The 27,010-nt window shown below is 33.8% G+C and overlaps 1 protein-coding gene across 7 annotated transcripts; it reads left to right on the forward strand.

Annotated features, from left to right (window-relative positions):
* Positions 1 to 542: 542 nt before the first annotated feature.
* On the forward strand, positions 543 to 27,010 carry LOC110636881 (ABSCISIC ACID-INSENSITIVE 5-like protein 2). 7 transcript variants are annotated; one of them, XM_021786752.2, is made up of 4 exons: positions 543 to 633; positions 1,253 to 1,934; positions 2,039 to 2,110; positions 26,659 to 27,010. In XM_021786752.2, the coding sequence occupies exons 2-4, from the start codon at positions 1,278 to 1,280 to the stop codon at positions 26,737 to 26,739; spliced, it is 810 nt and encodes a 269-aa protein (XP_021642444.2). In that variant the 5' UTR covers positions 543 to 633; positions 1,253 to 1,277; the 3' UTR covers positions 26,740 to 27,010. The 7 variants fall into 7 exon arrangements, with proteins under 7 accessions (XP_021642444.2, XP_021642445.2, XP_057991007.1 ...); XM_021786753.2 differs by lacking the exon at positions 543 to 633 and adding an exon at positions 656 to 795; XM_058135024.1 differs by lacking the exon at positions 543 to 633 and adding an exon at positions 802 to 1,021.

Here is a 27,010-nt window from a genome sequence, read left to right on the forward strand (position 1 = left end):
TTTTATTATATAACTATAAATGGTATTTAGTTTTTAAAATTTATTAAATTAATAGAAAATGATGATATTTCAATATATATATATATATATAATATTTATTTAGAAATTTAACTTTTATGAAATTTATGTATTTTGTGCCATAAATTTATGTAAAATGAATTTTTGTGAAAAAATAAATTTTCAAAAAATATCAAATTAAAAAAATAGTTACAAGATATAGCATCTTAAAAATATAAAAGATATAACATTTTAAAATATATATAATAAAATATTATACATTTTAAAAATATATATAATAAAATATTATCTTTTAACAATGTTATATATTTTTATTATTATTAAAATTAAACAATTTAATTCATTATTATTAATTTAATATAATTTTTTCATTATATTAATTACAAAAAATGTTTTACTTATATATTTTTTGATATAACATTATTTTTTATTAATTTAATATATATTTTTTAAAATAATTAGTAAAAAATAAATAAAACTTCACATAAATTTATAAGATAAAATATCAAAATTTTATAAATTTTGAATAAGGTGTGCATATTATTTTACTAAGTTATTATTATTATTTACTCCGATTCTAGTCTGATATTCGTTGCCAAATGCTTATTCATCCAGGTACTTATGATTTGCTTCTTCCTTCTGATAAAGAGATGATCTACTGTCCTTTTCGATGTTTAAAGTATTTGACTTGATTTTTATTGGTTGATAGCTGTAGTTTTCTTATTTTGGGTTTTGTCGGTTTCCATTCATCTCTTCGACTCTATTTTCAGAAAAGAGGTAGAGGGTGTTATTTCTTATTTTTTTGTTTGCAATCAATTTTATAAACCCTTGTTGGATCAGCTGACGATGCGAGAAATGATAAGAAATTTATTGGAATTTCATAATAGCATGCAAGATAAATTTTGGGGTTTTCTCATTAGGAGATTTTAGTTGCTATGCCTATGGGTTCATTATCCAAATGCTCTGCTATGTCTTGAAATTTTAATGGAAGAGTTGTAATCGTGTAAGATTATAGTTTTTTTTTTTTTTTTTTTTTTAATTGATAGCTTTTATGGAATGCAAATGTTTGTTCTTAGTCTGGGAGTGGACAAATGCTGATCTGAGATTTTTTTTTTTCTCTTGTAAGATTCAATGCAAGTATTACTTCCTAAATATGCCGTGATAACTGTAGTAAAGAAAAAGTGTTTTGAGGGTTTGTAGAAATTATTTTGTGATTTTAGGTTTCCTTTTTCAGATCAAGATAGGTTTTGGGAATAGAAATGGGGATTCAAACAATGGGATCTCAAAGTAATGGCCAACAATCTCATCTACAGCCATGTCAGTTGACGAGGCAAAATTCCTGGTATAGCTTAACTCTTAATGAAGTGGAAAACCAATTAGGAAATTTAGGAAAACCTTTGGGCAGCATGAACCTGGATGAGCTTCTTAAAAATGTATGGAGCAATGAGGAAAATCAATCAATGGGGATGGGCATTGAAAATACCTCCGCATCTTCCCTTCAGCGGCAGGCCAGCCTAACATTGGCTAGGGCTTTGAGCGGCAAGACAGTGGATCAGGTTTGGAAGGAGATTCTGCAAGGGCAGAAGAAGAGGTTTGGTCATGACATGAAAGCTCAGGAAAGAGAATCTATACTTGGTGAAATAACTTTGGAGGACTTCTTGGTACAGGCAGGGCTTTTTACTGAAGCATCATTAAGTCCCTCTATGGAAGTGGTCTCTGTTGATGTGGTGGGCTCTCAGTGTTTCCCACAGAAAATGGTCTTGTCCCCATCATCATCAAGAGGCAATTTATCAGATACAACAGCATCAGGAAGGAAAAGGGATGCCCCAGATGCTCTTGAGAAAAGTATAGAGAGGAGGTTGAGGAGAAAGATAAAGAACAGGGAATCTGCTGCCCGTTCACGGGCTAGAAAACAGGTATGCTTTTGGATGTCTTCTTGCCCTTGAAGGAGTTTAATATGTTTGTGTTGTCGTTGATTTTATTTAGTTATTGTCATAAAACCATTTCTGGAAATACACAGGCTTATCATAATGAGCTGGTGAGCAAAGTATCACGTTTGGAGGAGGAGAATATAAAGCTGAAGAAGGAGAAGGTAGGAAGTTTTTTTACATCTTTTGTTTTTTTTTAAAGGTAGCTGTTGCTGTTGTTTCTTTGTTATAATATATCAATATTTTTTAAAAGGTAGGAAACTTGTTATCTTCCTTGGAATGAAGATGTCGATAATCTGCCACGATTTGGAGAACAATTCCCGTAAAGCTTTAGAAGTCCAGTTGGGTGGCAAATTTTCAAAATACAGTGGGGTTATTTAGGGACTAAACTGTTAACAGAATCAAATGCCGCTAACTAGCTTGATTGTCGAGTACCTATTAGTGATTATGACCTAACCTCAAGAGGCAAATAGTTATTCATCCTATTTCTAATGTGATTATATGACAAACAATGCTCAGCTTAAATTAACTGCCACTCGCATAAAAGATACTGGAAAGTTATTTTTTAATTAGAAACATAAACATTTACTGTATGAAATGAGTGATTCCTTAAGACTAGAACAATTTGTGCTAGACTTTTTTCCCCAGAGGTTTCGATTAGTTTCTGAGGTAGGGAGGGAATTCACTAGAAATTTCATTTCTTTCTTGCTTTAGAAAAAAAGTCCAGCAACAAGTTCATATAATACCTTCTGAGAATCAGACCTCTTTGTTGAAATGCAACTTTGTTTGTTTTAGACTTGACAACCTTAAGTCGCCAATTTGTGAAACCCTAGACCATTAAAAGCTCCTTTGTCAAATTTTCATAATTCTGGATAATGTCAGGATCATTATCAGACATGCTGATGTCAATTCCAGAAGCTTGTTTTCATGGCTTTCCCCTGACTAGTTATTTATCATATCTTTAAAGAAAATTCCATGCTAATGATTTGTATGTTGACAACTTGATGTTAGTGTATCCATTTGACATCCCTCATCACTGGAAAAGTGATATATCAGCGTGGATATTGTTATCGCCCAATGTTTAAACGTGTTCTTATGTGTTAAAGGCGCATGTTCCACAAATCAGTTAATAGATTTATTTGGAAATATATTATAGGTGAGGGTCATAGCTGCCTCTAAGCTGAGGCATACTTTGATAATTTTTGAAGGCTCCATAAGTTGCTACATTGCTTTGGAAGTTGTGCTATTTTTTATATCAAATGTAAATTACCTCAGGTTTGGACATCTAGAATTAATTTATTCAGGATCAAAGCATTTTTGTGAGTAGAAATTGTAATAATTTTCTGTCTCATCCCCCCTTTTCCTAACCACACCAAGAGGCATAGTGGTTGGGACTTAGGGGTGCTTAGGTTCCAGACCGCGCCCAGGCCATAATGCCTGCAACTAGAATAGCATGAGGTGAGCCAATGGTGCTAAAGTGCAGGTCTAGGCACCTAAGCGCACGCCTTGCTGGGCTTAGTACTAGTTGGATATATTTATAGTGATGGAAATATATTTATTTATTTCGTTTTATGATTTTGTAATTTGATTTGCAAAGTCAGATGGAACTTGTCTATGACTTAATGTTGAATGTTGATAAAACAACTCTTAAAAAGGAGAATAGTATCAGAACATGATTTACTGCCCTTATCCAAAATTTAATCTGCTCTCTCTCTCTCTCGTCCAAGTCAACCTGACTTCTTGATGTGGCACAAAAAGGGTCAATTCTTTTTTTTTTTTTTTTTTTTTTTTGGGGGGGGTGGGGGGGTGCATTTTTATTTCCCCTTCTGCTTATATCTTCGTCTCCATCTATCCTTCTTTATTGTCCTGTTTCACTCTTTTAGCCTTTTTGCACTGTATGGTTTGAATAATTTGATTTTCCCATGTTTATTTTGCCTGCAGTAGGAGAAGGCTTTCCTGTCCTATTTTTGTTCTTATCAGACTCTCTCTCTCTCTCTCTCTCTCTTGTGATATAGATGTTGAATTATGAATTTGCAACTAAAACTTATCCACAAAGATAAATTTGCTTCCATTGCATTTAGGCAATGAAATCACTTGGAATATTAGACATTTTGTTAAACACATAAATTAAGCAATATCAGCGTTCAGAATTGACTATAAATTTAAATTATAAATTTGTACAGTAATTGAAAATTAGTTCAAAAATATTTTTGTAGAAAGACCTTGTTTTATATAAATGGACTGGCAGTTGTTTTGCGCGTAACCCTTGTTTGCATATGATTGGGCTGTAACTCAAATGAAAAGCATATAAAAGAATACACACCCATTTGTGTGGGAAAAAAAAAGGGGTAGCATCAAGGGATTTTGACATTTCATTTCTGTGTCTAGCTTCTCTTTTCTGCCTTTCTCATGCGACAGCCTGAAGGTATACCCTCTCTCTCTCTCTCTCTCTCTCTCTGAATTCCCTTGTTCTTTTTCTTCTAGCTGATAAGACAACCTTACATAGAAAAGAGTGTTCTAGCATGGCACCAATTATATAACAGCCATCTCATTGCGTGTCAATTCTTATAAGCTGTGTTGGCTTATACATACTGTTTTGCTTGTAAATAACAATAGTCTGTAATTGGTTGTACTATCTTTGCAGTCCAAAATTCTATTATGAAGTGGTTGATATTTATGTATCAATGGTTATTACTCACACAAATAGGACTAGACAGTGAGAGTAAACAAATGTTTTGGGAAGATATGGATGATTTAATGCAAAGCATACCGAATGAAGAGAATGTTTTCATTGGTAGAGATTTGAATGGACATGTAGGAAGTGATAGACAAGGGTATGAGAATATTCATGGAGGTTTTGGTTTTAGCAGTCGAAATGAGGAGGGAAAAAGAATCCTGGATTTTGCTATGGTATACGACCTAATACTAGCAAATACCTACCCTATAAAAAGAGAGTCACATTTAATGACTTTCAAAAGTGGGCAACATAGAAGCCAAATCGACTTCCTCTTAACCAGGAAGACAAATAGAGCTCTATGCAAGGATTGCAAGGTCATTTCAGGAGAGGCTTTAACAAGTCAACATCAGTTGGTAGTCTTGGATGTTAAGTTTAGGAACAATTCAAGTAAGGTCAGAAGAAATAGTGTAGCTCGAACAAAGTGGTGGGAGTTCAAAGGAGTAAAGCAAGTGAAGTTCAAAAATGAGCTTCTCGAGTCTGAAGTATGGAAGCTGGATATGGAGGCCAATGATATGTGGATACAGATGGCATCAAAGATTAGAGAAGTAGCTAGAAAAGTATTTGGAGAGTCTAAAGGACATGGACCACCCTCAAAAGAGAGATGGTGGTGGAATGAGGAAGTACAAAAGGCAGTGAAGAGAAAAAGGGAATGGTATAAGAAATTACCTAAATGTGATAATAATAAGACATATGAACAGTACAAGATAGCAAAGAAAGAGGCAAAAAAGACAGTTAGTCAAGCAAGAGCACAGGCCTTTGAAAAATTATATGAGAAATTTGGAACTAAAGAAGGGGAGAAAGATATTTATAGATTAGCAAGGATGAGAGAAAGGAAATGTCAAGATCTCAATCAAGTTAGGTGCATTAAGGATAAAGAAGGAAAAGTATTGGTGAAAGATGAGGACATTAAAGAAAGATGGAGAAATTATTTTAATGATCTCTTTAATAATAGTCTAAATGGTAATAGCGTGAATATAGATTATAGAACAATAGAAAAGAATGTGAATTATATTAGAAGAATTAGATCTTTAGAAGTAAAGGAAGCACTTAAGAGAATGAAAGTGGATAAAGCCTGTGGATCCGATGAAATACGAATTGAAGTGTGGAAGTGTTTGGGAGATATGGGAGTGGCATGATTAACTAAATTATTTAATAAGATTCTAAACTCAAAGAAAATGCCTGATGAATGGAGGAAGAGTATTTTAGTACCTATTTTTAAAAATAAGGGAGACATAAAGAGTTGCTCAAACTATAGGGGAATTAAACTCATGAGCCATACTATGAAGTTGTGGGAGAGAGTTGTGGAGCATCGACTACGTCATGATACTTCTATCTCTCTCAATCAATTTGGTTTCATGCTCGGTCGTTCAACTATGGAAGCGATCTTTCTCATTAGAAGCTTAATGGAGAAATATAGAGATGTAAAGAAAGATCTACACATGGTTTTCATTGATTTGGAAAAGGCTAATGATAGTGTTCCAAGAGATGTCTTATGGAATGTGTTAGAATAAAAGAAGGTATCTATTAGGTACATACAAGTGTTGAAAGATATGTATGAAGGAGCAACTACTATTGTGCGCACAGTGGGAGGGGACACAAAAGATTTTCCGATCTCAATTGGATTACACTAAGGATCAGCCATAAGCCCTTACCTTTTTACATTAGTTTTAGATGAATTGACGAAACGTATACAAGAGAGTATTCCTTGGTGCATGATGTTTGCGGATGATATTGTTCTGATAGATGAGACACGAGAAGGAGTCAATAGAAAGCTAGAACTTTGGAGAAGTACTCTAGAGTCAAAGGGTTTTAAGTTAAGTAGAACGAAGACAGAGTACATGCATTGTAAGTTCAGTGAAGGCCAAACTGGTGATAGGGAAGGAGTTAGTTTGAATGGAGTGGTACTGTCCCAAAGTAATCACTTTAAATATCTAGGCTCAGTCCTTCAAGTAGATGGGGGATGTGAGGAGGATATTAGTCATAGGATTAAAGCCGGGTAGTTGAAGTGGAGATGTGCCACGGGAGTTTTATGTGATCGTAAGATTCTCAATAAGTTGAAAGGAAAATTTTACCGTACAGCTATACGACCGGCTATGTTATATGGTAGTGAGTGTTGGGCACTGAAAGAGTCGTATGCGTCTAAGATAAGAGTTGCAGAGATGAGAATGTTAAGGTGGATGAGTAGCCATACTAGATTAGATAAAGTCCGTAATGAGAGTATTAGAGAAAAGGTAGGAGTGGTGCCAATTGAAGATGAGTTGAGAGAAGGAAGATTGAGGTGGTTTGGTCATGTGAAGCGTAGACATACGGAGGCTCCAGTTAGACAAGTAGAGCACATTAGGTTAGAGGATAGAAAGAAAAAAGGGGTAGACTTAAATTCACTTGGAGAAGAGTAGTACAATATGACCTAGAAGCATTACACATTTCTGAGTATTTAACCCAAAATCATTTAGAGTGGAGAAAGCGAATCCATATAGCCGATCCCAAATTTTTGGGATAAAAGTTTAGTTTAGTTGAGTTGAGTTGGTTATTACTCACACTTTTAAGGTGGTCACAATTGAATTATTACTGACACACCCTTAACATGCTTGTAAACAACAATTGTTTGTTTTAGTTGACTTGTAAAATTTCTTGTCTTTATAAAAAACTTTGGCTATTAGACTTTGACTTTTGGATTTACACCGTATTGGCCTACAAGCATTTTGACCCTTTTGTGATTTCCCCTTGACTATTCTGTTGCGACATGTGGCTTATTGGATATTAGTTTTAATTTTAGTAGTTAATACAAATCCTAATTGAGGTACATGCCTTATTGCCTAGGCACATGGTTTTTTCTAGGTTCAAGGTGCATAGTGCAATAGTTTGCGTTATTATATTTTAATTGCCACCATGTATTTCTTTTTTCTATTTGCTTCATGTTATTTAATCTAATAATATTGCTTAAATGTTGGATAGTTCTATATTGTGTTGTAATACTTCTAGTTAACTTGAAAGAATGGAAAAAAAAACGAGGACTAGATTTGTATGAGTGTTATTGTTGACAAAATTAAGCAAAAAACCATGTGCAAGTTAAATGTTTTGGATTTTAGGAAAACAATAGAAAAAAGGTAAGGAAAAAGAAAAACAAGAGTGGAGACAAGAGAGAGAAACAAGGTCAACAATATGAGGAAGCAATATGACTCTTGGTTCATTCTTCAACATGTACACTGTTATGGAAAGTCAATCACTATGTTATGGAAAGTCAATCACTATATTATTTCTCTGTATATTCTGTATTCTGTATTCCTATTTAGGATTTCTTATTTAGGATTTCTTTCTAATTAGTAGAACACAATTATAGGAATCAATTGTATATATATATCTATGTACAGATTAATTGAAATCAATGGGCATCATCTCTTTCTACATGGTATCAGAGCAGGTCTTCTATCTAGGGTGACTATTTGTTCTCACTACCCAGCTCAGGAGAGACCTTGGCCGCCGACCGGCCGTTTCAACCCCGATCAACATCGCCGGCGTCGCCTCAACCTCCTCATTCTACCACTGTGTGCTGTTGCCTGATCCAGTATACCTTTAAAGGACTTCTGAGGTTTGGCTCTCAGATCATATTTCGGTATTTGCTTGATTTGTGATTTTGGGTTATTTTGCTGCTATAAGCACTTTGGATTAGTGTTTCGGTTAGTTTTCTTTGTCTCAACAAATGGCAGACAATAAGAATGTTATTTCTGATGTGATTCCGGTGATGACTAAGATCACGGAACACAAACTTAATAGTTCGAATTACCTGGAGTGGAGTAAGACTGTTAGGGTCTATTTGCGTAGCATTGATAAGGATGATCACCTTACTAAAGATTCACCCATTGATGATACACGACAAACTTGGCTAAGGGAGGATGCTCGGTTGTTTTTGCAGCTTCGGAACTCGATTCATAGTGAGGTATTTAGTTTAATTAATCAATGTGAATTTGTTAAGGAATTGATAGATTACTTAGATTTTCTGTATTCTGGTAAAGGGAATATCTCCCGTATTTATGATGTTTGTAAGGCATTCTGCCGTGCGAAGAAAGAGGATAAGTCTCTCACGGCTTATTTTATGGATTTTAAACGGGTATATGAGGAACTTAATATATTGTTGCCTTTTAGTCCTGATGTGAAAGTTCAGCAGGCCAAACGGGAGCAACCGGCTGTTGTGAGTTTTCTTGCAGGCCTTTGTTCAGAGTATGAGATTGCTAAATCTCAGATTTTCTCCAGTTCTGAGATTTCCTCTTTGCATGAAACGCTCACACGGGTCCTTCGTACAGAGAGTACTCAATCTTCATAGCCTGCTAGTAGTGCTCTTATTAGCCGTAATCCAAATGGACAACAGGGTAATAGAAGAGGAAGTAGAGGAGGAATTACAGGCAACAGAAGTAATCAGCGTAATGGAGAGGCTTGTTCTAATCAGGACTCAAGAAGAGTCATTTGTTATTATTGCCATGAGCCTGGCCATACAAAATATAATTGTTTGCAACTTCAGAGGAAAAATCAGCGATCACGGATGGCAAATATGGCAGTAGAGAATTCTACAGTATCTTCCTCTGAGAAAACTATTTTGGTATCTGCAGAGGATTTTGCACAATTTTCCCAGTATCAGGCATCTCTAAAGCCTACCAGTTCCCCTGTCATTGCGATCGCTGAGTCAGGTAAATCCACTACATGCCTTGTGTCTTCTTCATCCAAATGGGTTATTGATTCTGGTGTGACAGATCACATGACAGGTAATTCTAGTATTCTATCTGCTTTTCAGTCTAATCTCATTTCCTCTACTGTTACTTTAGCTGATGGTTCTACTTTTTGTGTCATGGGTTTTAGAACTGCGAACCCGACTTCATCAATTTCTTTTTCTTTTGTTTTGTGTCTACCAAAATTCTCTTTTAATCTACTTTCTGTTAGTAAACTTACTCGTACCTTAAATTGTTCTGTTTTCTTTTTTCCTGACCAGTGTTTGTTTCAGGATCTTATGACGAAGCAGATTATTGGTAGAGGACGCGAGTCAGGTGGTCTCTACATTCTGGAAAATCATGTACCGCGGTCGTTTGTTTGCTCCAGTACCTTAACACCTCTTGAAGCTTATTGTAGATTGGGTCATCCTTCTTTGTCTACCATGAAGAAGCTGTGTCCTCAATTTCAGTCTTTATCAGTACTAGAATGTGAGTCGTGTCAGTTTGCAAAACATCATCGTTTGCCTTCTGTGTCTAGAGTCAATAAACGGGCTTCATCCCTTTTTGAGTTAGTTCATTATGATGTTTGGGGTCCTTGTTCTGTTACATCTAAAACTGGATTTTGTTATTTTGTTACTTTGGTTGATGATTACTCTCGTGTTACCTGGTTATATTTAATGAAGAATTGTTCTGAGTTGTTTTCTATCTTTTGTGCCTTTTGTAATGAAATCAAAACTCAATTTAATATTTCTGTGCGCATATTAAGAAGTGACAATGCCAAAGAATACTTTTCAGCACAATTTCAGCTTTATATGACACAAAATGGCATTCTTCATCAGTCTTCCTGTGTGGATACCCCATCCCAAAATGGCGTGGCCGAAAGAAAAAATCGTCATCTTCTTGAGGTAACTCGTGCTCTTCTTTTTCAGATGAAAGTACCTAAACACTTTTGGGCGGATGCAGTTTCTACGGCATGTTTTTTGATCAATCGTATGCCGTCTTCTGTCCTTAATGGGGATATTCCTTATACTAATTTGTTTCCTACAAAATTTTTATTCCCTATTGATCCCCGTATTTTTGGTTGTACCTGTTTTGTGCGTGATGTTCGTCCACAGGTTACTAAATTGGATCCAAAATCTCTCAAATGTGTCTTCCTTGGGTACTCCCGGCTCCAAAAAGGGTACCGTTGTTTCTCTCCTACTCTTAATCGTTTTCTTGTTTCTGCAAATGTCACATTTTTTGAGTCCACTCTATTTTTTCCTCCATCATCTGTGTATGAGAGTCAGGGGGAGGAGGATGATCTCTTAATATATACTGTCCAACCAATGTCTAGTCCTCTCCCACAGTCTGTTCCTTCCGTCTCTAGACCTACTCGACCTCCCGTTGTTCATGTTTATTCCAGGAGATTGGAGATTTCTGACTTAGATTCTCCACCAGCTATTTCGTTGGGAGATCCTGTACCTCATACTGACCATGATTCTAATCTAGACTTACCCATTGCTCTTCGTAAAGGTAAACGTTCATGTACTTACCCTATCTCTTCTTTTGTTTCTTATAATCATTTGTCTTCTTGTTCTCGGTGTTTTGTTACTTCTTTAGACTCTGTTCCTATCCCTAATACTGTTGATGAGGCACTGTCTCATCCTGGCTGGTGTGATGCTATGAAAGAGGAAATGGAGGCTTTAGATGCTAATGGTACATGGGAACTATTGCCTTTGCCCACTGGTAAGAAAGCTATTGGTTGCAAATGGGTATTTACAGTAAAGGTAAATCCTGATGATTCTGTAGCTAGGTTAAAAGCACGCCTTGTAGCAAAAGGATATGCTCAGACATATGGGGTTGATTACTTTGATACTTTTTCTCCTGTAGCTAAACTTACTTCTATTTGCTTGTTTATCTCTTTAGCAGCTACATATGATTGGCCCCTGCATCAATTGGATATTAAGAATGCTTTCCTTCATGGTGATCTTCAGGAGGAGGTGTATATGGAGTAACCACCTGGGTAAAGTTTGTAGGCTTCGAAAGTCTCTTTATGGCTTGAAACAAAGTCTTAGGACATGGTTTGAGAGATTCAGTGAAACAGTACAGGAATTTGGTATGCAAAAGAGTAAGTGTGATCACTCAGTATTTTATAGGCCATCTGAGGCTCGTCTAATTCTTTTGGTAGTCTATGTGGATGACATTGTCATCACTGGGAGTGACTCTGCAGGTATTTCATCTCTTAAAACCTTCCTCCAAACTCAGTTTCAGACTAAAGACTTGGGATTGTTAAAGTATTTCTTGGGTATCGAAGTTATGAGAAGGGTATTTTATTGTCTCAAAGAAAATATGTCCTCGATCTATTGACAGACACAGGAAAATTAGGTGCTAAGCCTTGTAGCGCACCAATGACTCCAACTTTACAACTGTTAGCAGGTGATAGTGAGTTGTTTGAAGATCCAGAGAGATACAGGAGATTGGTAGGAAAATTGAACTACCTTACAGTCACTCGTCCTGACATTGCTTATGCTGTTAGTGTGGTAAGTCAGTTTATGTCTTCCCCAATTGTTGCTCATTGGGAAGCCTTGGAACAAATCTTGTGTTATCTGAAGGGCGCTCCAGGAAGAGCCATGGCACAATCAGTATGTGAGGTAATGTGGATACTTCAATTACTAGATGAGACAGGTTTTAAGACCTCCCTGCCTGTGAAATTGTGATGTGATAATCAAGCTGCTCTTCATATTGCTTCTAATCCGGTGTTTCATGAGCGGACCAAACATATTGAGATTGATTGTCACTTTATTCGTGAAAAGATTAAACAACAGATCATCTCAACAGGACACATCAAAACTGGAGAGTAGTTAGGAGATATTTTCACAAAAGCTCTGAATGGAGCTAGGATTGACTACATTTGTAACAAGCAGTGTTATCAAAGGCGAGCGAGGCGCCCAGGCGAGGCGCCAGGCGAGGCGAGGCGTCCTCTCGCCGCCGACCGAACGCCTGCTCGGCTTAGAGGAGGCGCCGCCCCCGGCCGGAGAGGCGTGTGGCGACGCCGGCGAGAGGCGACGCCTCTTCACAAAGAAAGTGTTTTTTTTTTAAAAATTAAAAATCGATAAATTTATCTGCATCGTCACCATTCCACCACCAGCAGAGACCCTTTTCTTCTCAACCTCACGAAGACGACGAACAGTGTACGCTCTCTCTCTCTCTCTTCTTCTTCTTCTTCTTCTTCTTCTTCTTCTTCTTCCGCTTCAATCTCTCTCTGCATTACGTCCCTTTCTTTTTTTTTTTTCTCCTCTCCGGTCTCCACCTCTGCTCGATCTCTCTCAGATCCTTTTTTTTTCTTTCCCGCTACGCTTGATCTCTCTCACGTCCCTTTTTTTTTTTTCTCTCTCCCTCTCCACTGCCGATCTCACGCTGCTCTCTGCTCTCTCTCTGTTGATCTCACTTTGCACTCCTCTGTTGATCTCACGTCCCTTCCGCTCTGTTTTTATTTTTCTTTTTTTTTTCTTTTAGTTCTGTCCTCTCCTTATTTCTTTCCTACTGCTCCTTCCGATCTCACGTTCTCGCTCTGTTTTTATTTTTTATTTTTTCTTTTTTTTTTTTCTGTCCTCTCCTTATTTCTTTCTGCTCTGCTCCTTCTGATCTCACGTCCCTTTTTATTTTTTATTTTTCCTTCTCCTCCTTTTAATTAATTAGTTATTATTAATTATTTATTTATTTATTAATTTAATTATTTTATTTTTATTAATTAATTATTTAAATTTTATGAGTATTGGTGAATTTATTATTTTAATTTGTATTCTTATTTAATTAGTTGATTAATTAATATGGGTATTGTTGATTTGTTGGTATTTAGTTTAATTTTTATTTATTATTCTTGTTAATTTGATTAATTTTACTTTTTAATTAGACATTATTTATTAATTAATTAATTATTTTATATAGGTATTATTAATTTATTGTTAATTTAATTTTTTATCTTCTTATTATTGTTAATTAATTATTTAATTTATATGGGTATTGTTAATTTATTATTAATTAGTTTACCTTTTACTTGTTATTATTATTAATTAGTTTTAATTTGATTAATTTTACTTTTTTCTTTTTAATTAGATATTAGATGTTTATTTTATATGGATATTATTAATTTATTGTTAATTTGATTATTTTTCTTTTTGTTCTTAGTAAGTAATTGTGTAATTTATATGGACATTATTACTTTGTTGTTAATTAGTTTACTTTTTACTTCTTATTATTGTTAATTAGTTGTTAGATTAATTAGTTTTACTTTTGTCTTGTTAATTAGACATTAGTTGTTTATTTTATATGGTATTATTAATTTATTATTAATTTGATGATTTTACTTTTTGTTCTTATTAATTAATTGTTTAATTTAAGTATATATATATATATATAATTTAAACAATTAAGGTTATGGCGCCTCGCTTCAAAAAGGCCCTCGCCTCGCCTCTCGCCTCTCGCCTAAGGCAATAGAATGCTCTATCGCCTTAGTGTCGCCTTTCGCCTTGATAACACTGGTAACAAGTTGGGCATGATTAACATCTATGCTCCAACTTGAGGGGGAGTGTTATGGAAAGTCAATCACTATATTATGGAAAGTCAATCACTATATTATTTCTCTGTATATTCTGTATTCCTATTTAGGATTTCTTATTTAGGATTTCTTCCTAATTAGTAGAACACAATTATAGGAATCAATTGTATATATATATATATATATATATATATATATATATATATATATATCCATGTACAGATTAATTGAAATCAATGAGAATCATCTCTTTCTACATACACAAAATGGCAGCTTACTGCAAGTCCCTTGGGTCTCTCTTTAGCTCTGGTGGGCATGGTTCTGTTGTTCTTCTAGCCTTCCCTTCATGTCATAGCCTTAGCTTATCAATGAGTCTTGCATTAGATATGTTGAAATTTAGAATTATATAAAAGATGGAAAAAATATCAAGAAAGGATTTATGTGGTTTGAACTGCTAAGGGCCTATGTCTGCGGATGCAACCTTAAAGGGCTATGTTTGATTCACTTGTATTTAATATAATACATAAGAGTCCATATTTATGTTGGAAAATATAAGACATATATGGCATCCTATCAATAAACCATATATCATTTCTTTATACAAGCATTAATCAAGCCATTGATTTTGCTAATCAAGCCATTGATGAATTGCACAACTTGCAAATGGTGAAAATGGAGAATTGAATAGAATTAGATTGCCCATTGGTGCTGAAATTGGACAAAAATGAAGAAATAGATGAAAGGAGAAGAAAAAAGAGAAGATTGGGTTGAAGCCATGAAGAAATGGATAAGAGAAGAAGAAATAAAAAGAAGATTTGAGGTAAAAGAAGCTTTAAATAGGGAGTAAAGAGCAACAAATAAAAATTTGTAATAGAAATTGAAGAAAGTCAAACTTTCTAACAAATAATAGAACCATCAAGCAAAAGCCAAGCAAAGATCAAACAACAATGCATAAGTAGTAGAAACTAAATTCTAGAGACTAGTTAAAACAATAGCAAGAGAGGTGAGCAAGCGATAGACAACCACCAAGTCAAAGCAAGCAAGATGAGGCAAACAGTAGACCCTGTGTAGATTGAACATGGTTATTGTGATGCTGAATTGATTGAATGATTTAAGGGACCCAAATGAAGAATAGGAGCGCGTAGGAGGCGCTTTACCAAGGTGAGGTGGCTAGAGTTGATTCAATTGGAAAAGGATAGTTGATGGCTTCTCATGTGTTGGTGCATATACTGGGAAGCAAAAGTTTGTGGCGGCGCATGGCGGACTGTGAAGGACTTTTTGGTGATTGGTTTGGGAGTGAAGGCCGATTTGCGATTGGCAAGGCTATTGAATAGAGAGGTGAGGTCAATTGCTTTCCAGAAGACCTTAAATTGGGAATGGTAGTACCGTTTCTTAGAAACAAGTAAGGGAAAAAATTTTTACGAAGGAAATTAGACCTTTCATGACCCAATTCCTGTGTCAAACCAACATTATGACTTGGGTAGGGTTAAGGTCACCAAAGCCCATAGTGAGCTTTTATTATTTTAAGTTAACTCTATATCATGAATAGTACCTAAAGTATCATTAATAATAATGATAAATACAATGAAAAGAACTAAATATTTTCTAGCTTTAAAACCACACAACTCTAGCCCTAACTTTCATCATTTTGGCATTTACATAGGCTACTTATTTCACTTGATACAGGCACATTTCCAGTCTTTATATATGATCCATATTCTTTTCGATTACAACATATGCATATAATAGTTGGAATATATTTAGCTCACACCATAAAGAGTATTTATTTATACAGTGTTTATTTTAAATCATCTTCATGAAAATTTGAAATTCATATATAGGAGAGAAAAAGAACAAAATATAGATTGTGTTTCTAGCGGGCAGACATTAAATGACAACCTATATAGAAGTACTCTTACCAACCTTAACACAATTCCATCTTCCTCAACTACATGAAATGCATTTAAATCCAACTAAATAATAATTCATAGTTAATCATAATATTTCATGGATTGATTTATATTTTTCTTGCATATTTTAGAGGAATCTATTTTTCATACCGCAAACAATCCATTCCACAACCTAGACAAGGCACAACACAATCATCTAACCGACGACACAACACAAGTCAAATTTAAGGGCGACATTGCGCAAGCTTAGTATTAAAAAATGACATAACTAGTCTATTAAATAAAGAAAATAACACAAACAATTTATGTAGTAATAAATATGCGTAATAATTCAATTTGAATTTCCTAAAATAATATGGCTAATTCACGTGGAGCGGATGACATATTAATAGTATACTATTAATGTCATGAAATGCCATTTGATATATATTCGTAGTGTTTGTAGATCAGTTGTCCCACTTCTTTGGCAAAATACAGCAAATTATCTAATAGTTTAGAAAATAATTATAAGTATTTTATAAATATAGATTCAGTAAAAGTAGCAAAATAAATGAAAAATAAATTTAACAATTATTTTTTTGTGTAGAAAAATTCTAAAATATCTATAGTTAGCCATAATTTCTTAAGTAGTGCAATATACCTTTTAAGTAGTACCATAGCCACCAATTAATTTAACCCTTTTAAGTCAATTAATTTTACCCATTATGGTATCTTACTCAATTTGCCCAACCTAATCATACTTTGATTAATCTATACTTGTTATCAAAATTTGTAACCTTACTTAAGAAATTCACTATATATTATTAAATACTCCAATCAACTCCTAATTAAATTACGGGCTTGCCAACATATCTAATATGTAGTATTTTAATTTTTAGATCAAATTGAAATTTTTGAAACAAAAAATAATCTTGTTATAGTGGGTGATCAAGTTTCATGCTTAAGTTTTCAATCTGATAGTAGGTATAACTAATCTTTTATCTAAACTTTCAACCATATGATCTTTCCCAAATTTTAAACACATCTTCTAGAAATACAAATTGCATCATATGTCAAAATTGAGTAATAGAACAATTCCAAATTATGAGATGCCAAAAGCTTATTCATGCTTGTTGATTTTTACTCAGGCAATAGGTACATATATGATCATATCTCGATTCACTAGTTTAAAATGTATCAAATTTTGACATAATATTTCTAACATTTCAATGATTATCTCTACCAAAAACCACAAATTGGATCATTGTAGACATGTTTTTACTCAAAACATAGATCTTAATCTAACATCATTTATTCAAATACTTATTTCTTCCAATCAAATCTTTTAGTCATTCTCAAATTTTAGTCATATATACTAGAATTATATATGTTAATAATAACCAAACATCAACGACAAATTTTTCATAAATGCATCAAGTTGGCTAAACATTAGCCCTTCTGCTTCCTCCCCTTTTTTTTTTTTCCCTCATTTCTTTCTTTTCCTTTTTATTCCTTCTTACAATATAAGGAGTTTGCAGACAAGCAAACTATTATATTTTCCTTCTTAAATCTCTTCTTTGACTTCTTTGCATTTTTACTTGAAAACTACTTAAATTTTTTGAATTTTCTTCCTCCTTCTATGCTTAGGAGATTTCAATTCTTATTTTCTTCTTTTTTCACCTACCATATATGAATTCTTCTCTCTAGAAAATTGCATTTTCAGCTAATTATTTTTTGATTTTATTCTTTTGAAAAGTTACCATTTAGTCTTTCAGCGTTTGGAAATCTTGTTTTTCATCCCAAAACTTTATAAACATTACTTTTAGGTTCAAAACAATTTTCATATTCCTCAAATTATTATTTCCTTCCTGAGAGATTACCAATTTTTCTCTTTATTTATAGTAAAAATACCCATAACTCCAATCGGGTAGTAAAATGACTTCATATATTAATTGATCTCTAATGAATTTCTTGCAACATCAGCTCCCACCTACCTTGATCCAGTGATTTATGTTGAGTCACATGCTTTATATACCTTCATCACAAGTCTTGAATTGTAAAAAAAAAACTATATTATCATTTTTAGAATGGTCGACGCAAAAATGTAATTTTTATGGTGGTCATCTATCTGAATAGTAGCGAACATATAATCACATAATGCATACGTTTATAATGCAACGGTTATATTCCCAAAACTTCAAGATATTACATTTACCATCCTTCTGAGGGAATAACTAAAATTTTGGCCCATCTCCTTTCATCGAGAATGATACAACAATCTTGGATAAGAGAATTTAAAACCTTTGTTTTTAGGATTGAAAGATAGGTTGGCATAAAATTCCCATGCCAATGTAAGGAAATGAGCATCTGTAAATGTCAATATATTTTTCCACTGTAGGAATTCAAAGGCGTCTATCATTCCAAGCCTTTCCAAACGAGGGATATCCCTCACTGCTAGAGGGGAAAGTATGGATCAAGGAATGTCTCAAACTTTTCTTCAAACCTCTGATCAACAGACGTGTATCCCTAGATGTTTTTAATAATAGTTTGAGAAGAGGTTGAAGTCATTTTTTGTGAGGGTATTAGGGAGATGAAGAATACTAGAAGTATATAAGAGACTTGAGGGGCATATGAAAAGGAGTATCACAGTTTAAATAAGATTAGACGAATCTCATGTACTTAGTAATAGGTAGTATGATTAGGGACATGTTCTTAAAAACGATTTGACGTGAAGAGGAAAAAGTCAAAAAGTTTGAGACAAGTTGAAGCTACATGCTTAAGAGTAGTTGAATATGCAAACTAGGTGGAATAGAGTAGCACCGGGAAGTAAATAAAACTCTGGAGCAAATAGTGCTTATTGCGATTGATAGTGGGATTTAGGTGTACTTCTAAATCTTAAAAATGATATTGATTTAAGAAAATTGGTGAAGATTATTATTGAGGAATTGACAACTCCATAGATCATAAGTGTTGGATGTGATCTAGGGATTTTCGAGGAAGATGAGATTGTATGTAGGTCAACAATGAGAGGAATTGGGAAGTAGTTGACATAAACATGATTTCTTGGAAGATTGATGCTTATGATACAAAGGAGTAAAACAAATCGAATTAAATTGTTCAAAGGACGATGAAAAGAAAACAAGTAGTTGTAAAATTAACAAAGAGTTCATGTATCTATACAATTTGAAGAATAAGGGAGTAATAATTTGAAGTTGTTTGAAAGGACTGGAAATCACTGATAAGCAATGGTAATAGAGATGGTATTGATGAGAATTTTTGTTTTAAGGAATATTTAAGGATATGATAATGCGGAGAGTGGTGGATAGGCCAAACTTCAAAAATCTCATGGGCGAAAATTCTTTAAAGGAAGAGAAGAGTGTAAAATTTGGATTAAGTTGAAACTCCTATTAATCAGAATTTTGAGAATTCAATAATGAATTCTTTTTGAAGGGGAGAAGAATGTAATACTTGAATTTTTGGAGAATATAACCTCTGCACCATCAATGTATGCAATATATAATTATATGCACGGTACTATTTAGGTATACGACCATTACAAATATTACATTTTTGCACTTGCTATGCTAAGAATGATAATATAGTTATTTTACATTTTAAGACTTGATGGAGGTAGGTGAAACATGTAATTTAATATGAACCATTGGATCAAGATATATGGAATATGGTGTTGCAAGAAATTTGTTGAGTTCAAATAATATATGAAGTTGATTTTACAACCAAGTTAGAGTTATGAGAAAGATTGATAATCTCTCAAGAAGAAAATAATTTATAGGGAGGAATGTGAAAATTGCATTGGACTTAAAAGTAATGTTTATAGAGTCTTGGAGTGAAAAATTAAATATTTCAAAGGTTGAAGGACTAAATGGTAATTTTTTCAGAGTAACAAAATCAGTAGAGCATCCGCTGGGAACTCAAATATGGTAGGTAAAAAAAAAAAAAGAAAATAAGGGTTGAAATTTGCTAAGTTAAAAAGGAGGAAGTGAATTCAAATTTGATAAGTAGCTTTTGAATGGAAATGCAAAGAAGTCAAAGAAGAAGTTTGAAAAGAAAAATATAACAATTGGCTTATCTATCAATTACCTATTTAGTACGAAGGAAAAAAAAGTAAAAGAAAGAAGAGGAGGAGAGAAAGTAGAAGATAGAAGGCAGAAGTATGTCTACTGTTCGGCCAAATCTGTGAGTTTATGAAATATTTTACAATTGATGTTTGGTTGTGATTAACATATGTAAGTCTAGTATATGTGGTTAAAATTTGAAAATTATTGAATGGTTAGATTGGTTGATTAAGATGGTTTGGTTATGTCTAACGTAGAGCATCAAATGTCCTAGTACGGAAGTGTCATAAGTTAGTAGGGAAGGAAGGAGAAGGGGAGACTTAAAATGATGTGGAGGAAAGTGGTATAAAAGGATTTACATGTTATGGATATTGATGCGGATTTGATGTCTAATAGAGGTGAATGACGAAAAAGGATTCATACAGTTAACCCTAACGAGTTTGGGATTAAGGCTGGCTTCTTGTTGTTGTGATGTTGGTCGGATTGGGACAAATAAGTATTTGAAAACATGCTGTTAGATTAAGAAACTAAGAATTTTTTGCTTATGTATTATATGTTTAGTATAAAACATGTCTATAGTGATTGAATTTGCGTGATTTTTGATAGAGATGATCACTGAGATGTTAGGAATATTGTCTCAAACAACAACCACAACAATTAAGTTTTAATCCCAAACTAATTGGTGTTAGCTATGTGGATCATTTTTGGTTATTTAATTCTGTTTGAGACCAAAATTTGAAAAATTTTGGATTTGTGAATTGTGACATATGATTAAATTTCTACCTATTGCCTGAGTAAAAATTGGTTTTAGAAAAACCGAAAATTGTAAGGGTATAAATAAGCTTTTGACATCTCATAATTTGGAATTATTTTGGTACTCAATTTTGATCTGAGATGCAATTTTAACGTTTAGAAGATTGTTTGAAATTTGGGAAAGATAGGATGCCTAGAAGTTTAGATATAAGATTGGTTATATCTACTATTAGTTTGAAAACTAGTGTAGGAAAGTTGGTCAACCATTTTTGTGTCTATAAATTTCGGTTTGATCTAAAAAATAATACATTAAATATATTGGAAGCCTATTATTTAATTTGGAGATAATAGGAGTGTTTAATAATTTATAGTAAATTTATCATATATATGATTGTCAATTTTTGTATTAAGTATAGAAGTATGGTTAAAAAATAATACATTAAATATGTTGGAAGCCTATTATTTAATTTGGAGATAATAGGAGTGTTTAATAATTTATAGTAAATTTATCATATATATGATCGCAAATTTTTGTATTAAGTATAGAAGTATGGTTAAGTTGGATGAATTGAGTAAATTACTATTCAATTCAACTCAACTCAACTCAACTCAACTAAGCCTTTATCTCAAAAATTTGGGGTCGAGTAAATTACTATGATGGGTAGAATTAATTGAATTAAAAAGTTTGATTTAATTGATAGCTATGGTACTACTTGAAGGTTTATGGCACAGTTGAGGAATTATGATTGACTAGGGATATTTTGGGGGTGGTCCACGCAAAGGAAAATATTTAAAATTTATTTTTTTTATGTGTTTTGCTATTTTTATTGAATCTATATTTATAAATATTCTATAATTATTTTTTTAGACTATTGGATATATATATTTTGTATTTCACAAACAGAAAAGCTACAAATGGCATACAACCAATGTGAGTGTATATTAAATGAGCTTCTATGGCATTAATAGTATAGTATTAATATATCATCCGCACCATGTTAATTAACCGTATTATTTTAGGAAATTGAAATTGTTAATACAAAAACTTTGTATTCTTTCCTTTATTTAATGGGCTAGTTTAGTTGTCAATTTTTTTTTTTATAGGGGTAGGATTAAATGGGATAATGGTTTGGAGTGAAAATTAAAAGTTGGGAAGTGACTTGTCATGTGTTGTTGCTACAAATTGAAAAGAGATGAGAAGGCCTTTTTCTATGCCGTTAGTACCTGAAATGATCGTGTTTTGCCCTATCCAGTAGGCAAGAATAAATATAAATTAATTCATGAAATATTATGATTAATTCTAAATTGTTGTTTAGTTGTATTTAACTGCAATTTATGTAGTTGAGGAAGATATAATTGTGTGCCATTTAATTTCTACTCACTGGATACTCATTCCATTTGTATTTTGTTCTCCCTTCTATTTATATGATTTTCTTGGTTTTCATGAAGATGATTTTGAATATATGTTGCATAACTAGATACTTTGCAATGTGTATCCCAACTATTGTATGCATATGTTGTAATGTAACAAAAGAATATAGATCGTATATAAGGACCGGAAATGTTTGTATGGAATAAAATAAGTGGCATAAAATGAAATTTAAGTTTCATGCTTTGCCATCCTAAATGTGTGATGGTAAGGCTGGGGAATATTATCATTCTCATTGTATTGAACATATTATTATTATTATTATTATTATTATTATTATACATGATATGGAGGAGAGTAAAAAAATAGTTGTCAAATCGAGAATCGAAATCTTCATTTTTTGAATCGAAAATTGAATGAAATAAAATTGTAAGACTCAATAAACTTCTCAAAATTAATTAAAAATGAAGACTCAATAAACTTCTCAAAGAAAATGCATGATGAATGGAGGAAGAGTATTTTAGTACCTATTTTTAAAAATAAGGGAGACATACAGAGTTGCTCAAACTATAGGGGAATTAAACTCATGAGCCATACTATGAAGTTGTGGGAGAGAGTTGTGGAGCATCGACTACGTCATGATACTTCTATCTCTCTCAATCAATTTGGTTTCATGCCTGGTCGTTCAACTATGGAAGCGATCTTTCTCATTAGAAGCTTGATGGAGAAATATAGAGATGGGAAGAAAGATCTACACATGGTTTTTATTGATTTGGAGAAGGCTTATGATAGTGTTCCAAGAGAGGTCTTATGGAATGCGTTAGAACAAAAGAGGGTATCTATTAGGTATATACAAGTATTGAAAGATATGTATGAAGGAGCAACTACTATTGTGCGCACAGTGGGAGGGGACACGAGATTTTCCGATCTCAATTGGATTACACCAAGGATCATCCATAAGCCCTTATCTTTTTACATTAGTTTTAGATGAACTGACGAAACATATACAAGAGAGTATTCCTTGGTGCATGATGTTTGCGGATGATATTGTTCTGATAGATGAGACACGAGAAGGAGTCAATAGGAAGCTAGAACTTTGGAGAAGTACTCTAGAGTCAAAGGGTTTTAAGTTAAGTAGAACGAAGACAGAATACATGCATTGCAAGTTCAGTGAAGGCCAAACTGGTGATAGGGAAGGAGTTAGTTTGAATGGAGTGGCACTGTCCCAAAGTAATCACTTTAAATATCTAGGCTCAGTCCTTCAAGTAGATGGGGGATGTGAGGAGGATGTTAGTCATAGGATTAAAGCCGGATGGTTGAAGTGGAGACGTGCCACGGGAGTTTTATGTGATCGTAAGATTCCCAATAAATTAAAAGGAAAATTTTACCGTACAGCCATACGACCGGCTATGCTATATGGTAGTGAGTGTTGGGCACTGAAAGAGTCCTACGCATCTAAGATAAGAGTTGCAGAGATGAGAATGTTAAGGTGGATGAGTGGCCATACTAGACTAGATAAAGTCCGTAATGAAAGTATTAGAGAAAAGGTAGGAGTGGTGCCAATTGAAGATAAGTTGAGAGAAGGGAGATTGAGGTGGTTTGGTCATGTGAAGCGTAGACATACGGAGGCTCCAGTTAGACAAGTAGAGCACATTAGGCTAGAGGATAGAAAGAAAAAAAGGGGTAGACCTAAATTGACTTGGAGGAGAGTAGTACAGCATGACTTAGAAGCATTACACATTTCTGAGGATTTAACCCAAAATCGTTTAGAATGGAAAAAGCGAATCCATATAGCCGACCCCAAATTTTTGGGATAAAGGCTTAGTTGAGTTGAGTTGAGTTGTATATGTTTTAAAAAATAAGTAAAAAAATATATCACAATGACATATTTATCAAAATATAAAATTATCATTTAGTTAATTAGAAGTATGCTTTACAATCGAAGACTATATTCTTATCATGTTGTATAATTTTATGCCATAAATTATGAACTCTTTTATTGTAGACACTTATTATCATTATGCATGTTTTGAAACCCCATTTAAAGTTGATTAAATAATTAAATAATAAAAAAGGATAGCAAGCTACATTAAAAAGTCTGAATATATTAATATAAAATGTCATAATTTGACAACTATAATTAGAGAAGTAAATTAACCAAAAAAAAAAAAAAAAAGAACAAACAAGAGGGAGAGGGAAAAGAATGGCTGGGGAAGAAAAATAGTTAAGGGAAGATTTTATGTGCACTTTTTATAGCAAAAATAAAGTGAATCTTAAATTTTGAAGCTATAGGTCTAACAACCCTTTAGAAAAAGAATTGAGCGAATTAGGTGAAGAGTAGTTCGACGTAAATTCATATCGATTCATTTGATTCACTATTAATTATTTCAATTTACTCGCGATTTAGGTATATTTGTGATTTACCCTATAGATTTGAATCACTAGGATGGGGATTCGAAAAGAGAATCGTACGATTCAGGTATATTTGAGATTCAGCCCATAGATTTGAGTTGCTAGGGTAGGGAATTGATTCTAATCGTAAGATTCACATGATTTTCTCATTTTCAAGACTTCAATAAGATACATACAGCAATTTCTTTGACTTGTTGCTTGGAGAAAAATGTTCTCTGTTTGAGTTTGAAACCATTATCTTTCAGTAGCTGCCTGGGCAGGAGCTATTTCCATATGTGGTATGTTGAATCACTTGTGAAGTTGACTTGACTTGACCGTGCCTGCTTCAACTTCACCCTAGAACTCGTGCTGTGTAGTGTAGTGCAACTCGACTAACAGGCGGTTGAGTGAATTTATGAACAAGCAACTGGCAATACCTTTCTATTTTGTGATTCTTCCTCCACTCACCTTCAGGTGTGAATTCTGTCTATGCTCTTTCTTGGCTAGTGTAGTAGATGGAATTCTAGGTCATTCAGATTTCGGAAGGGCTCCGAATAGTTCTATTTTAGGGCATAATGTTGTGGTTCTTCCCTTGACTGACCAAGAAAAACATGTTCCAGAGGCATCTTCCATTCATATTGAATTGGGCTTTTTCTGTGCCTTATTTGTCTGCCTCTTCTTCGATCTGGAATTCCCAGCAAATCCTTGACTCCTCCAATACAATGGGATTTCGTACCTGGCAATCTTTTTACTCTACCTCCTCTTATTAACCCCGCAGAATTTTCCTGCAAATTACGATGTTTGCCTATAATGTGAGCAAATATATCATGGCTTCTCATTTTGAAGTTTATTATCTATGTATAAAAGAAGTTTGGAAATTTTGAATTCACATGGTCCACACCATTGGGTAATCTCATTGTTAATGTTGGAACTCACTTGGTAATTTAAAGTAATCAAGCATCCTTGCATGTTATAACCTGTTGTACATGGTAATATTCTAACTGGGTGGTTTTAGATGTTTGTGAATTTGGATTGATGTGCTGCATTTTATGGACTCTAGTGTTAATGTTCTTTTACTTGGTTAATGTCATTTTGGTGTTCCTTATCTGACGTTTACAAAGCCAATATGGCAATCAACACTGTGGTGTGCCTTTTTTTTCCCCCCATCTTCTTGATAATGGGCATCAAATGAACTTTTAGTCATTCTATTGAATTTTTGTTTGATTACATTCAATAATTACATCCTACCAAATATGCATTTATTGTTCTGTTGTGATAATGGCTTATTGCCTATTAGGAGTCTAGTTTGCTACTCCTATCTATAAATAATTGGTCTCTATCCGTTATCTTCCTTAAAATATGATTTATATGTTTTACATTAGTTACTTGAATTGCAGGTAGCATAATTGTTGAGGGCCTTGAGATATCGTTTATGGCCTGATGAAATAATGGTGCTAATGCTATTAGGACTAAACTTCATTTGTTTGTATAATTAGGAAAAAGTAAACCAACTCATATATGCTTAAACCAACTCATATATGCTTATTTTTATGTGAAATATTTAGTGCATCTAAGCAGTCTATGCACAATGTCTAGTGGAATTGAACTTCTTGTTGTCAGAAGTCTTAATATTCTTGTCATTCACCTCAACCACTTGTAATAAACTTGCTGCTTAAAATCCACTTGTATTGGAGATTGACTTGTTTTATAGATCTCCCTGCTGGTGTCTTTGTTATGGGCCTATGGAAGAAAGAAGCTGTTTGGTGAGCCAGTCTCTGCTGAATGAGGCGCTTTTTTTTTTTTTGGGTGAAGGCGTTCAATTAGCAGAATGATTGGATTAGACTGAAATGCATAGCATCCTGAACACTTTTTGGAGGCTTGATCTTCTTTTGAATACTTAATGGACTGCTGTGCTCATAGCGTGGAAGGTGCTATGACACAGGTTTGAGTTTTGGGAGCCAATATTAAACTCACTCCACTATTCTAATATATAACAACGTGCTACTGCCTTTTTTTGTCAACTTTTTGACTAAACATTCCCATGATGAAGCATAAATAAATATCATTGGTTTGTGGATTACACATGATATTTGAGAAATCTGGAAGTCAATTATTTCAAACAGATCATGTTCTGCTCAAATTATAAGGACTGTTACCCCTTGTCTATCTCAGTTTAAATGCAGTCACTGTTGCCTGTCATTTGTTTCAGTCTCATTGCTTTCTTGCTGTTGCCTTCCTGACAGATTCAGTTTGATTGTAGGAATTTGAGAAGATGTTTCCATGCGAACCTTCACCAGATATGAAATATCAGCTTAGAAGAACGAGTTCAGCCTCCTTCTGATACTTGTTTCTTAAATGAGAGTTTTGTAGTTCTTACACCACAGCTGCTCCTGGGTTAAGAGGGGAAACTATATATGGGGATTTTATCAGCAAGTTCCTTTACTCCAACTGCTGATGTGACTCCACCCTGCCCTCCATTAGGCTTTGGTTCCATGTAAATCCAAGGTTAGCTTGACATTTTATACAGCACAAAACGTGCTATGTTCATATGACTATATTTTGCCTTGATTAACTTGAAATTGAAATTGGAAGTGAAGAAACATTTGGCTTTA

Source organism: Hevea brasiliensis, chromosome 2, assembly GCF_030052815.1.
Source record: "Hevea brasiliensis isolate MT/VB/25A 57/8 chromosome 2, ASM3005281v1, whole genome shotgun sequence".
NCBI classification, from domain to species: Eukaryota; Viridiplantae; Streptophyta; class Magnoliopsida; order Malpighiales; family Euphorbiaceae; genus Hevea; species Hevea brasiliensis.

Coding starts and splice junctions, on each gene's coding strand:
- LOC110636881 (XM_021786752.2), top strand. CDS start 1,278: ATGGGGATTCAAACAATGGGATCTCAAAGTAATGGCCAACAATCTCAT. Junction 1,935..2,038: donor GTTCACGGGCTAGAAAACAG/GTATGCTTTTGG, acceptor GGAAATACACAG/GCTTATCATAATGAGCTGGT. Junction 2,111..26,658: donor TAAAGCTGAAGAAGGAGAAG/GTAGGAAGTTTT, acceptor GTTTGATTGTAG/GAATTTGAGAAGATGTTTCC.